We start from the raw sequence: 14,845 nt of genomic DNA on the forward strand, positions 1-14,845 counted from the left end.
AATCATGATAGAACGTCTTGAAATGACAGTTGAGTGGCAATTAGCATGTTTTATGCAACACGTTGCATCCATGAAATATCAATCTCTACGTTTCGTGTGGTCGTAAAGCGTCGCTAGTAAAAGGCTACCTCGTTACATTCGACAGAAGTCATTTCACGGCTCTCGAATATCGAACACGCCAGCGGGTTTCGCTCCCTTCGTCAATAAAACGGCAACATGTGCTTTACGTTCGTTTTATAGCCAGGCTAGTTTCAGAACTCTTATAACGTATTTCAGACATCAGCGAGCATTTCCCGCAATCATTTCTCGCGGACATTAACGCGATTCTGTGTCCCATCACGCTGCGATACGTCGGATATAGTGCACAAACCTTCCGAATCGATTTCGTCGTGAAACTAAGCCGCCTAGGAAAACCTCACTCCATTTTTGCTAATTCATTCTCTTTACATAGATTTTTTTATCTCTGATGATAATAGATATTCAGTTCTAAATGTCAGCGCTATAAGAGTCGTTAGAAAGGAGAATACTTCAGAACGGTAGAATAATAAACAAGCCGGCATTGTTATGTACTTATTTTTTTTTTTTAATTTTGGTTGTCCGCTTCTGATTTAGTTCGATAAGAAACTAAAGATATAAAGGTCAAAGAGTGATCAATTCCTATGTTCACAACATTATTCCAATTCTGTCGAGCAATCAATTTGTCTTAAATTAATTCCACCGATACGTATAATCTTCGTTAAATTAATTTTGCAGGAAGTGAATGCTTAATTTTAACCAAATAATTAACGAAACTCTATGAAATTGACCAGTTTGGCGCAATCTCAAAAGCACCAAGCATCATATCACACGCACCAAGGTAAGAAATCAATCAAAGTTGGAAGCAAAATTTTAAAACAGCTGAGCACCACTGATACGCCACATTTTTCCTTCGACGGTTTCTTTCACGATCGCCGTTCTATCGTCTCTCTCTTTCCAACCACCGTGTCTCCCCCACCAACTCAGGTGAGCAAAACGCTTACCTCGTCTCACCTGTTTTCTTAATTTCTTGACTACGCGCGTTTGCGATTTTCGCGCTCGCTTTACATCGAGACAGCGCGAGATCGATAGAAGTCACCGGTCTACCTGCCGCGAAATACGCGGCGGATAAACCGCGTTATCGATCTTCCTCGTTCTTGATACATCGGACAACTCGTTCGAATCGTTCGTCGCGGAATACGAACTTGGATCAGCAGTTTCTTCTTATCGTGAGTTTCGTGCATCGAATCGGTTTTATCACGGCGATAACGTTTGGTGAAAATGTGCCGCGATCGATAAGCATGCGGATTCCGACGACTACGCTGCCGGACCACCTGTTTTTTAATTCTTTTGTTTACTATTGAACGCAGATTCGTCGAGGCGAATCGAATTAATCGGTTCGAACGCACTGCGTCGCGTCGTTTCAAACGCTTTAAACTGTGATTCGTGTGGAACGGAGACCGAGAACGGATTAACGAATCGTCGAATAGTTTGGAAATTAAGCATAGATCTAGTGGGAACGTATTAATCGTGTTAGATCTTCGAGATCAACGAACTGTCACGCGATCTTCTCGTGTGTGTGCATGCCCACGTGATTTGTTTTTCTTTTTCTTTTCGATTTGTATCGTTTCTCAACCGGAAAATGTTAATCTGCGAAAATTGTAGAGAATGCGGTGAAACCTCGAATTCTGTATGATTTACAATCACCGGTCACCGTCACGATCGCGGTTGCGATCGCGGACGCAACTCGCGCGATTATCGTGCTATGAAATCTGTGTAAACCAGTTCCTTCGCTTGTAATTTCGTTTGTTATTCGCAAACGTATTCACTTTCGGGCCGTATCCAGTTTCATTTGATCGAGAAGTGCCTTGGGTTGCTCTGCCATATTGGGACCAACTGATCATCCATTGTCCTAAGATGAAACACACTCCGACTATTGTATAGACTTCCTTTTATAGCCACGTGGTATCGTATCTATTCAAAATCTATTATTTTCACGCCAATGAATTTCTTTATTAGATTCGTGCATTGTGACGATACGATCGTAAAAAAAATGTAAAAATCGTGGAAACTAGATTCTTCGAAGATATTAGAACCTGTGGCTAATTGTCACACGTGCAACGTTCATGGACGGAACTTTAAAGAATCCAATTTTGACATAACGCGGTATAATCGTTGGAAATGCTAAGCGCATATCGATAATAGTTTTTAAGTTTGCTTCAGCTAGTTTTAATCTACTGAACTTCGCGCTACCTTGAACAATCTTATCAGCGCATTCACGAACGTGGCAACGCGTTACGTGGTGCATCGATTTAACTGGTGCAAAATTTTCAACCGAGTATCGGCAACGCTCCGCGCTGATACCAGCGAGTTTCGTGAATTTCCCCCTACTCAGCTTTAGCTATCTATTTTTAACCGACTCGCCCGTTATCGCTTTAATATCAATAAATTATAATTCCACTATAAAACATAGTATCTTATTGCACAAAACGATTACTTCGTCGTTTACGTGTTCGTCTCTTTCTTGGAAATTATTATAGACGGTGGTGGAATACACAAATGAAAAATTGTAATACTTCTTTCAAGTCGTACGTTTCCACGTTCCAGCCTTAATCATTGTTAATTGTTGTACTTTTACGGCGCTATCGAGGCGCACCGCTCGTGACGTTTCTCGTAAGTCGACGATAATATCACGATAGTCTGTTACCTTTACGATAGCGTTAATTGCCGATGACGAAACGTGATCATGTATATGTTCGCCCGAACTATGTTTACCGATAAAAACCCGTGAAACATTCGTTGTACGGACAATAATTCGTCTAGAAAATTTTACATTCGTTTCTGTTGAACCGATTCGAGCCGTGGTTCGATTAATTCACGCAATTTATTTATTAATTCGACGCGGGAACTAACGCACACGCACACACACACACACACACACACACACGCGCGCACACACACTCTCTCTCTCTCTCTTGTGGTAATTCGATGGAAGTTGTTAGTTGAAAAGTTGCAAATTTTTCTAGCTTTTTTGAAAATAGAAACAATCAAGCGCGATAACTTCGATACGATTAGTTCGCATCGTAATGATAAGGAAGAAACGCGATAAGAAAAAATACTGATACAGTGCACTTCTGACTGCAACGATTGCGACCATGTGATTTCTTCAGAAGGTTGGGGAATTCTTTGAAATCAATATTGCGGATAAGAAAAAGATGGAATGTGTGGAACTGATAAGGACAAGTATATACAAATGAGGAAAAGATAATGAGAGGTAGGCTATATTTCGTTGATCAGTCGCGGATTTATCGGTAGAGAAAGAGGGTCACGAGTAATGACGTGATAGTTAATGCGACACGATTTGGTAGTGGTATTTATTAATTTCAATAAAATTCTGGCTAACTCGAGCGCAAAATCAACGGCGATCGCGAGATTAATAATTGAGCTATTGGTACAATTGATAACGATATGCCGCCAGCAGCGGTTAATTAATTATAGCCTCTAATGGAACTACTTGAAAGCAAATACATAATGCGTAATAGGATCGCAGGCCACAGTATCAACATCTACAATGGATTACCTCTGACATCAATATATTCTTAATTAATCATTACCTCGCAGTTTTTTTTAACATTCTGCCAATAGAATTTAATTCTACACTGAAACTACCAAACATGATTGTAATATAAACACATGTGCTTGTATTCGTAAAAGAATTAAAATAATAATCTAAAATTTTCCATAAGTGATATAAATCGAACTTTGCTTCTTTTTTCATTTAAGAATTTTTTTTTCTAAACTCGACGTCTGTTTCTAGAATGAAAATCGAAATTGTATTACACGTAGCCATTATAAAGAACATTAACATTCGATTTGTTAACCGAAATATATTTTCTCAGGAGGAAAACAATTATCTAGATGCTTTTATACGATAGCGTAGAATCTCTTTTTAGGTCTTTAATTATCGGTAATTGCAGCGTTCAGTTTCTACTATTTCTGCTACTTGTTCACGATTCAAGGGCGAAGAATCTCGAGAAATAGAGACCGACAACCAATGGTTGAAAAGGAACAGTTAACCTGAGAACAGCATTTACCACGGAAGTTTGCACGTTGTTTGGCCACGATTTGTTCGATCAACGTTACTACCGGAACAATAAACGTCGTTCGCAATGGAACGATCTCTCGCTCGGTTCTGTAACAATTGCGCGATCCACGCGCGGCTATAATGCGATTCTATTGATCCGATTCACGGTCTGACGCGGCTCTGACCGGCCGCGTGGCAGAGAAATTTGCAATAATCGGGAATCGACGAAAGCCGCTTAATTGTTCGCTCGAACGCGTGTTCGTTCTACGAGCTCGGTGTTTTATTGACGGTTCATCCGCAGTGCTTCGCGTGATTGGAGTTACACGTGAATCGGACGTTTATCTCCGTCGGGCCGACCTCGATGAAGCGCGGCCAATTTCACCTGGCCGCTGAATCCTTTTGGAAGAACGAAACGCAGCCAATTCGTCCAGCTGAGACGCGGAACAATTTTTTAATAGGACTTTGCGGCTGAAAAGGGAAGAACTCTGTTCGGTTGTACGTGTGTATGTGTGTATATCGAGTTTGGCACGATGACAACACTGAAGAAGGACGAGAAGCGGGCTTCGAAGAAGTCGAAGAACGTCAGCCAGAAAATCTCGAGTTGCAAGAAGCAGGTACCCCCGAAGAACAGAGAATCGAAGGTGCAAGCAGGTACTGCGGTCTTAGACGAATTTCGCCTTCGAAGTTTTACTCCTCGATATTACGCTCTATTATCTACCTACCGAGAAATCCTTTTAAAAACTTTTTAAATCTCCAAAGTTCCCGATATTCTCTATCTTTCTCTAATATCTTATTAACCTGTGCTTGCCTGAAAGTAATTTAAAAAAATAACTCGTCGTTTCAGAGGAACCAAGAGAGGATCTATCGATCCTCGGTGGCAACGACGATGCGCAGGGGGATGAGAAGGCGGCAAGGGCGAGCGGGAGATTCGAACGGAAGTCGTTTCGTCGGAAAATCGGGTCACTGATAAGAGGCAGCGCCGCGGAGTTACCGGCTGTGATAAATCGCAGTCTGCAACCGATTAAGCGTAGTTTGAGCTTCAGTAAAGACTTGAACCGTGTGCAAGAACCCTCGAAACCTCATAGGCCGAGCAGCGTACATTGGTATAACAGTTTGGTGTCTTTGGCCGAGGATAAATGTCTGGACGAACAGAATGACAGCCCTCCGAGCAACAGCGAGGAACTATTTTCCCCGAAGGTTCAAGTTACCAGGACGCAGAGTCTCATCGATACCACTTCCGTAAGAGTCGCTATTGGTATAGATCGAGTTATCCATTGGGATCTATCGAGTTTAGCTAACCGCTAACGTCTGTCGTGCAGCTAAATTGATCGAGTTTGCAGTTGAATTAATTTGTTTTTCTTGAGGATGATAGATTAAGGGGCGTCGCTGGATAGGATTTGCGAGGGCAAGGTGTTTGTTGATGGCGATTTAGAATGGCAGATTTATTTCGTTTCATCGATCGGACAGATTCTTCAATTTAACCAACGTCGGCTTAGTTAGTTCACCTCCTCCCCGCCCCGCAATTAAGATCTAATGAGTGTTTCCATCGAATTTCATTGGGATTTTAAGCGGATTTGAAATGGAAATCGAGTCGTTGGGGAAGATGTAGCCGTGGATGATGGGTTTGCATTCGTATTTAACGTAGAATCCAATGGGAATTTTGTGGTAAAACGGGATGAACGAAATTGTTAGCCACGTCGCTAATTTTTAAGTTTTACCCGCGCAATCGAGTTCGATTGAAGAAATAAGAATAGGTACACAATGGAATTAATTACGGCTCGCTGGGCGAGCTACGAAAATTCTCGTCGTTGACTGATATATATATATTTATTTTATTTCTATCTCGAATGGATATTCGCTCGATTGTGATCTGCAAACTAAATTGTTTGGCACAATGGAAATTCGACAAGGCACTCGAGCTCAAGCGCTACTTTCCGTCGAATTAAATTAATATGAACATTGATTTTGAGCGCTTTCAATAATTAGTAGACTGTGAATGTTTATGCAAATTCGTATCTTTATAAATAGAAGGTATTTACCTCAGTCTCTAAATATTATAAAGATTACTTTACTTTGGGTAATTTATATATCTTTATACATGATATCTGTGTTTGAATTTCCAAAAAATACATAAATATCCTCAGTCTAGTAATTAATAAATATCAGGTGGCGGAATCTAGCGACCTCTTAGACACGTTTTCAATCGTTTGAACTCCTCGAAATATCTCTACTTCACTTAGTGTCATATCGAAGTACTATCCGTTCTGACGCGAACAACTCTATTTAATAGAACAATAATAATATTTTCTCGTCGCTTCGATAGGGTGTGCCCACGTCGTATCGATAAGACTTGACTTACTGGCGAGCGAGGTTAAATTAATGTCCAATGAAATATAAAGCTATCTGTCTTGGCTACAGCAAAAATTACTTTCTGTTAAAACAATAACTCATTCTTTTCTCTGACAATAATATCGTAACCTTTTTTCCAAATGTAGAAGCAAATACATAAACATTCGAAGAAAAAATATTACTCTAAAGTACCTAGCAATATTAAAATTCGAATTATATTCAGGTCTCGAAATCATGTTCTATACTATATATTAATTAATAATTCAAATAAAATTTAAATACGAACCAACCTCGAGACTGCTCGGTATTCGCCGTAAAAATTTGATCAATAATTTTGCCTCCGCTTCGTAACCGGGCGCGAGAGTAAATATTTGCTTGATAGATTAATTCAAGATTCTCTATCCTGTTTCTTTCTTTCTCTTCCTTAATACATTTCCCTGTTAAAAGGAGAGCGACGGTATCAGGGTCTTGATATCTTGATTTGCCGCATGTAATCGGGTTCGGACGTAGGAGGCGCATTAAGCGGATGAAAATATCCGCGTCGCGTCGGTATAATATGGAACTGAAAGAGATATCTTCTTCGGCCACGCTAGAAAAAGATCGTTAGGTCGATGTAAATAAAAGAGGCTTTCGAGTATCGCGGTAAATCCCGCTTGGCTCTATTCTTGTACGTAACAAGGATCTTTCGTCTTGTCCCGACCTGCATCCCTTATCGAGATAGCTAGATGAACTTGCCGGAAACGATGTTCTCAGAAACCTCCTCGATTGTACATCTTTCGGAGCTCTCTTAATTTTCATGTGCGTTCGAGCGTCTCGATCCGATGTAAAAGAAATTGCATCTTCCAGCAGACTAGAAGTACAAGAAGACGAGTGAGCGAGGCACTGAGTCGAACAGCCCCTTACGGACGACACAGCGACCATTATGACTCTACAATAGGTAATTTGAATTTTTCTTATTCCATTTGGATTTGTGGAAATTATCAAAGAAGCCGATTACCAGTTGGAAATAACATTAAAGACAATAATTGCATCCGTGATAGGATTTGAAATGGATCTTTTTATCTCGCACAATTATTTGGTTAATTTTCCTTTCTAATCAGCTTCGCGAAGAATTAGGTATCGTTTAAATTTTTCTTATTGTGAAACGCAGTCGTGATTGAAAGTTTCCGTATTCTTTCTTTCCAGATTTAAGTAATCCGCCCTGGGAGGCCAGTAGTCTCCCTGCTCTCACGCACACCGCCACGGATGAAAGCTACAACGAGCGAATATTCCCGTAAGTAATGCAAGATTTACCATTTTATTGAATCTTGACCGGGTAAAAGAGATGGCGAGAAATAACAAAATTTTTCAACTTCTCCCCCAACGGATATAAGAATGAAAGGAAGAAGAGGTTGCTCTCGAAGAAAGTTGGATCGAGCTAAGTTCTCGAACTGTTAGTCTTTGTTGTTTTTTTAATTGAAGAAACTACTATGATCATATTGGTCCCCAGGCGGAGTGGCCTTCTGTTATCAACAACTAACAGTTAATTAAAGTCGCTTTTCCTAACGTGGCGGCGAGATGCGACCCTTTTCTTTAAAGACAGCTGAGTAAATTGCGCCTCGAAACGGTTTGATGTACGAAGTTGAGATCTCGTAACTCGTGTTTCGACATCAGAGACTTGGCTGTCCCTCACGTGAATCACTTGGAAAATGTAGAAGATTGCTACCTCGCCTTAAACCATTAATTCCAAAGGAGACGCTTTTACCGATAAGAAACAGGGATAGCTTTGAAGCCACTTCCTGTCGATCGATAGCACGACGAAAAAGAAACCTTAAATCAATCTAGCGACGTATCAACTCCAAGAGTGAGACGATCTTGTCTAACATCTTGTAACATCTAAGAATTGTTTCGAAAGTAGGAGAACTCCTAGAAAAGAAACCTAACAAGCCTCTGTGATGTATCTTCAGCCAGCACCGATACTCGTTGCTCCTTTCCACTGGGCTTTGTTTCAAGATACATGACTTTCTTCTATTCTCCTGCTTCTCCTCCCCGCCGCCAGCGAACGAAAAAGTCATTCGTTACCACTTCGAATCACCTTGTACTACAAAAGCATAAGTTTACGTGCCACGTACGTAATTGGTTCGACCCAGTTGCTAACAATCCCGAGAAGTACCCGGGCCGCACTAGCCCTGAGCAATTCCGGTTATTCTTTCTCGTGGATGGAAACGAAAGGAATGCGGTACACGATGAGATCCCTCTCTTTTACCCTTCCTCTTCCTCTTCCTCTTCCTCTCCCTCTTTTTCTCTATTTTTTTCCCCTAAAAACAACTAGGTTAAGAACAATGAATTTCAACGGAGATGCGATAAAACATTTTGCAGGTTTTCATCTCTATCTTCAAGAAAGAAAGAGGAAAAAGGACAGAACCAAAGGAAGGATTTCGATATTAAATGTATTAATGCACAAAGACAGATAGCAAGGTCAGAGATCATAACTGCTCTGATAGATCCTCGAGGGAGTCAAAGATCTCGGTACATGACAGGAAGCCAGAACAACATGCCACTTCGTTTCTTCTGTCTCAGGACAGAAGAATGATACGGGTCTGACTGGTGGTGTACTCTTGGCATACGTGAGATCCGACTATAGTTAATTTTCCTTGAAAGGATACGGAAGGAAGCGCATGCGGAAGGAAACGTTCTCCCAATCTCGGTAATGCCTACGCAGCGGCCCATACAGGAACGCACACATAGCCATCAAAGGTTCGAGCTCAGCGGGAATAGAACACGGGGCAAGGCAGAGAGGTTTTAATCAGTGCTGGACTGTTTCGAGGAGAGTATAGTAAAGGGAATATACGAGGAGCAAATCTTAACGCGAGTTCCTGAAATTCGCAGCGAACGCATCGACGAACGAACAGAAAGGATACACATGATGAAAAAGATATAGAGTCTTCTGTTTCGCCTAGCTCGGCGGCATTTATCTCACGGCAAGATTAAAACACTCAGAGAAGGTTAAATAGAAAGTATCAGTGAGATCATTTTCTTGGAGCTGCGTGTAGCCGAGGAACCTGTCTTTATTTGCATTCCTTTCTCTCACGATGTTCGGTTCGATCGTAACGAGATTAAAATTAATTGCCGAGCTTCATGAATGAAAGATAACAGAATTCGCTTTTTTTCATTCTTTCCTTTCTTTTTTTTCTAATTCTATGGAAGAAGGTATATAGACTGAACGACTCCGCGCTCGTCCCTTTTCCCTTTCATTTCAACGGGTTGATCGATATGAAATCAATCTTTATCGACGCGCGTAGCACCGGCCTGTTACACTAGGAACTGCGGTGAAAATCTTGCGCTGGAATTTGCAAAATTCCCCCGGAATCGAGAGCGATATAATACAAGACGAGCCGGCCATTAATCACACGCGAAGTTCATCAGCGAACACGTGACAATATCGAAAACCATTTCATTTTCAATTTATCCGCCGTCATCCATTATACAGCGTGCGGATGATTCTTAAAACGAAAAATCGCTTTCAATTGAAATGATGAATTGCACGGATCCTCGCTGTGATGAATTACCGTGGAAAGTTCCTTAATGAGGGAACAAAAATAAAATTTCTTTCAGTGGTTAATTAAAGCGATCTGCAAATTGTTCCCGGATGACGACTCCTTTGTTCTTCATCCATTGTAATCCAATCTGTCGTACAAAACAAAATAGGAACGTGATTTATTTTCAGCAAATCGATACACTCGCTGAAGGGTGTATATTTAACCAGTCAACTTTTTGTTTCAGCCTTAAAAAGGAGCAACAGGTCAGACGCGAATGGAGGAGCCTGAAAACAACTGGCCGAAATTTGTCTCTCCTAGATGTCGACAAATCTCCCGTGCAGCTTCATTCGGTAAGTGTCCAACAAACATTTTAATTAGTTTAACGCTTTCTCAAACTCGCCTGAGCTTGTATTTAGGTTTACTTGCTTTATCCCCTGAATCGGACCGTATGTTATCGCACCGTCAGAGTAGGTTTCTAAACTATTAATCACACGGCTAACAAGGAATTTCTTTTCCTCTAACATCGTGCTGATATGATATGTTCTGTCACAGAATGCTTCGTCATGTTCTAGATGAGATATAATTACTTTCAGCTTTCCAAGCTATTTCATAGTTTCTAAAAGAAAAAGTTCAATTTGAAAACCATATCATTACGTTGTAATACTGTTTTCTTGAAAATCTTATTCTATACTTTTCACTTAGTTTCGCATGTGAATAATAATATTCGGCTGATTATCTATTTGTATCCAGTCGACGATCAGCCAAGTGTATATATTATACCAAAATGTTCAAATCTGATTTTATCGAAAACGAAGCGCCACACGAACAAATTTCATTCTACACTTTTTATTTACTTATTCACGCAGAATCAGCCAGTTATCGAGCGTGCCAGTTATCGATTGCTAGCACAAACTGTATAAAGTGAATTCGAAGCCGAAATGGAAAATAAAATTAACGCGTGACGAGCAGCACCAAACATCGTTCAAAGTAGACATCTCATGTCCAATTAAAGCTTACTGGGAAAGTTGATAACCGGCGTAGTTTAACAACGATACAAACGAGTGCATAAACTTCGTTACGGTGTTCGGTATCTTCGTTAATTAATTGCGGAATAATCGCAGAGAGTGTTGCATAACTGTGCAATGCTATAGCACTCACCCCGTAATCTTCTCATACAGAAGAAGATCTTTCTAAGGATATTCGATGGCGGAACTTTCTCCATAATTAATACTCAAAGGATTTTCGCGTCGATCCCCGGACACGATACGCGGAGGAGGAGATCGGCTTTGAAACGTTTGCGGTAGATTTCTACAAGGTCCTCCTATGCTTTTGACTGGCGCAGCTCGTCTACTCGGCGAACAATCCCCGTTTTCGTGCGGAAAGAACTACAAAAAAGTCTCTGCCAGAGGCATCGGCTCTCTGTGCACCGCCTTTGAGATTCACCCAAAGATACGTCTTTCTCCAACACGCCCATCTTTCTATTAAGCGATCCTGAATCGACGCTGGCTGCTTATTATTCGCGATAATTGAGATTCGACGTGGTTGTTCGCGATCGTCAAAAGTGAGACCTGACAAAAGGGAAAGAGCATTCGCATAGATGTCACTCGGGATTCCCTTTGAGCTTGTTTCAGAACGTTACGAAATATGAAGCAAAGTATTCTTCGCGGCATTGATAATGCCTCCACGTGCTTCCTTTTCAACGTTTATCACCACAAAACGTAAAGGACATGGCGCAACTCTTTGATACTGCGGTTTCCGTTTCGTGCACGTGACACTTTACAATAGAAAACGTCCAAACGATGACGTTTGTTTGCACGGCCACAGAGGCTTCCGAGAATATGAGATACTCTAATCTCCGTCATCTTCATCCACGTTCTACTAAACGATACTTAGGTTTCCAAGAATAAGGCGCGAATATCCCCCGCGGTATCTCAGCGAAACTGAAACTGAAATCTGCGTGTAACACCGGTAATAACCTCTTTTGCCGACCGGGGAAATTAATCACGCTCTTAATTAGAGGAAAATGGACGTAGTAACTGATAAAGCTGCCAAAGCAAGAGCAATTATTCCCGCCTTCGTACGTTTACGATCCTTGAAAAAAAAAAAAAAAAATGAGCTTCGCGAATATTCCAGGAAGGAAAAACGGTAAAGATGCATCTGAAAGTGCGAGTCAACGAACATCGAATCTGATATGTCCGCCAAGGACGAAGACGTCGGTCTCGAATTTGATTCGCGATACGAATCGTACGACACTGGTTTATTGTTTCGAAATGCGATCGTGTCGATCCTCTCGTACTCGCCCCTTCGCTCTAAAATCCATAGCAATCGTGTCGATTTTGTCACTCTTTGAATGATGCTTCACAGGGTCAAATACGAGCGAACACAGGGTCGTTAAATTCGTCGAAACACGATTGCATGAAAAGCTCGTCTTCCGTTCTTGCCTCTCATCTTTTTCGCCTCTTCTTTTTTCGGGTCGAACGAGTAAGGAGCAGATAGGACCTGGACAATGAGGAACACGAATCGATGATGGAATTAATGGGCGTTCTCCTTTAATACGAAACTCTCGTCTCCGTTTCATCTGGCGCCTCTTGTTCACGAATTTCTGACAGCTTCCCACGACCGATCCGAAGCAGAGAAACGTTGCGCTACATTGTCACATCATGATTCCTCTCCTTCTCTCTCTTTCTCTTTCTCTCTGTTTCTCGGTCCTTGTCCTTTGTCCTCGCTTTCCTTTTCTCCTGTGTTTCGCTTTCTTCGTCTCTTTTTATCTCGTCCCATTCTTGTCTGCTTCATTCGCACTCATTCCACTGATTTCATTTGCCCAGCAGGACGATTCAATCTGCTCACCGTTCTGTATTACTTATCGCGGTTCTCGATTCCCGTTGAATCGAACGGCGTCCTCGCGTCGACCAGGCGACCGTCGATCATGGGCGATGCAACGCAACGTTTCGCCTCGCTGTCCACGAATCGAGAAAAAAATCTCCGGCGTTTCACGTTGCCACGGCGGCGTCGATTTAGCGCGAAATTTTTAATCAACCGCAGTATGGTACGCGACTTTCAACGGAGATTCATACGATCGATCCATTCGACGAGGAAAGAACGCAAAGAGTAGCTGTTCCGGCGCGAATTATAGCGCGGCAAATTCACAGCTGCGAGTTTCCGTTAAATCTCGGTGAAGTTGTTGCCAGGAGCACTCGTATCGAAGGACATAAATTAAAATGAATTCACATGGAATTGGTTACACCTCGTTTCACGATTGTGGCTTTAGAAGAAAGAGAATGAAAAGGAACGTTGGCGACCAATGTAGGTCAGCAAATGCGCTGCAGGCTCGGATATTTTTTATTTATTAAAGCCTAGAAAATTGGATTGACTTTAAGTCGGTTTCTTCATTAGGATTAGCCTGTGTATCGTGCAGGACGGAAATTAATAAAATCAAAGTAACTGTTGCTGGCCCTCCGCCTGGAAGTTTTAATGAACGGTTAATTCACTCGGCGCCCATCGGTGATTTTTTCAAGCGGCTCGAGCTTTTAATTAAAAAATTCGCCCGAAATCCGACCCGATGACCAGTCGAAGTTTAACGAAGTTGTATTCCCGTATCTTGATGAAATAAGTTTTCAGCGCGAGCTATCTGCCGGTGATACGAATACGAGAAAAGGGAGGAAAAAAAGATCCGACGAAGATACCGGCGAAAGTTTTAACGAACGATGATTTTTTCTCTGGACTGTACACGGCATTCGAAAGGATATCGCGGTGCCTGAACTTTGGTGTGATATCGAGATCAATCGATATTCCAGTGGCGATGCACGTTTATGATTTTTCCGAGTAATTCAGTATGGAGGTTCGATTGACCCCGCAACATCTCCGGCTCGCAATCGATCGCAGCCGCATAACTCTTTTCCGCGATGTTCCATCAGACTTATGGTTGCACGTGGCTGATATCGATCCTAGGAAAAACGGTGCAAATAATGAAACATCAAATGCAATACGATTGCTCGTTGAAAAAACGAGAGAAAAAGACCGTCATGAAATAACTTAGTTCATCCAGGTGTTTTTGTCATTTTTACCGTATGTATTTTCATTGCTTTCCGTGTAAACAGTTGGTATTCATAAACAGTTTCATCAGGTTTCACGCATTAGCTTCCATGTTTGATAATTTGGAAATTTAAGAGCGTTTCGGTTGTTATGCAAAGATACCGCGAATAAACTATTCGTGTAAATAGACTGATATCAATTTTGGTCAATTACGTAGAATAACGATATGGTAAATATAGTATTCTCTCGCGTGCATTGTAATATTACGTACGATGTAATAATAGAATATATCTAGGGTTCCGGTTTAATATGATGCACACAATAGCTTGTTTTAATCTATGCACGGGTATACGTCAGGAGAATTAAAAAAAGGAACGATCTTTCTTGAATAACACGTGATATTTAAATATCTCAATTTTCAGCTTTCATCGTATAAAAACTTTGGTGCGGCCATTTTTTCTCACTAACCTTGGAATACCCTTTTCGCCATCCACGCTATCGATTTTTTGCGCGCGAAATTCTGCTGACCTCCTCTAACCCGTATCTGCCAAATTTTTTTCATATAATCTTCCTTCCTGTCGTGTATTTACTATTTCCGTATATTTTATGCAAGCTGGTGTGAAAGTAAAGCGACGATAAGTTTCGATGTTTAAACAAAAAGTTATCTATTTAGGTTATTCGAGAATTTCTACAAAAGATGGGTATTTTAGACTCGTGAAAAATGCAACAGAGATGCGTACGATGAACGTTCCAAAAAGTACGCAAGGAATCATTGTATGTTAGGAATTTTACGTCACCGATGAATGTCTATGAGTCATATTTACCTCTAAACACCTGCCCAAACTTC

The 14,845-nt window shown here is 41.2% G+C and overlaps 1 protein-coding gene across 13 annotated transcripts in view; it reads left to right on the forward strand.

The window, feature by feature from the left end:
• The first annotated feature begins 1,054 nt into the window (after window positions 1-1,054).
• The window catches only part of LOC100747857 (pleckstrin homology domain-containing family G member 5), an 84,868-nt gene continuing 71,077 nt past the window's right edge, over window positions 1,055-14,845 (forward strand). For 2 of the 13 annotated variants that reach the window (XM_033322821.1, XM_033322828.1), the window contains exons 1-5: window positions 2,960-4,750; window positions 4,944-5,338; window positions 7,295-7,385; window positions 7,634-7,721; window positions 10,211-10,316. In XM_033322821.1, coding sequence (XP_033178712.1) covers window positions 4,630-4,750; window positions 4,944-5,338; window positions 7,295-7,385; window positions 7,634-7,721; window positions 10,211-10,316 — 801 coding nt within the window. In that variant the 5' untranslated portion in view covers window positions 2,960-4,629. Of the gene's footprint in view, window positions 1,981-2,959; window positions 4,751-4,943; window positions 5,339-7,294; window positions 7,386-7,633; window positions 7,722-10,210; window positions 10,317-14,845 lie in introns of those variants that run through there. The other 11 variants (XM_033322829.1, XM_033322830.1, XM_033322822.1 and 8 more) reach the window with 10 other exon arrangements.

The sequence above is a fragment of the Bombus impatiens genome, unplaced genomic scaffold (genome assembly GCF_000188095.3).
Source record: "Bombus impatiens unplaced genomic scaffold, BIMP_2.2 scf_0672, whole genome shotgun sequence".
NCBI classification, from domain to species: domain Eukaryota; kingdom Metazoa; phylum Arthropoda; class Insecta; order Hymenoptera; family Apidae; genus Bombus; species Bombus impatiens.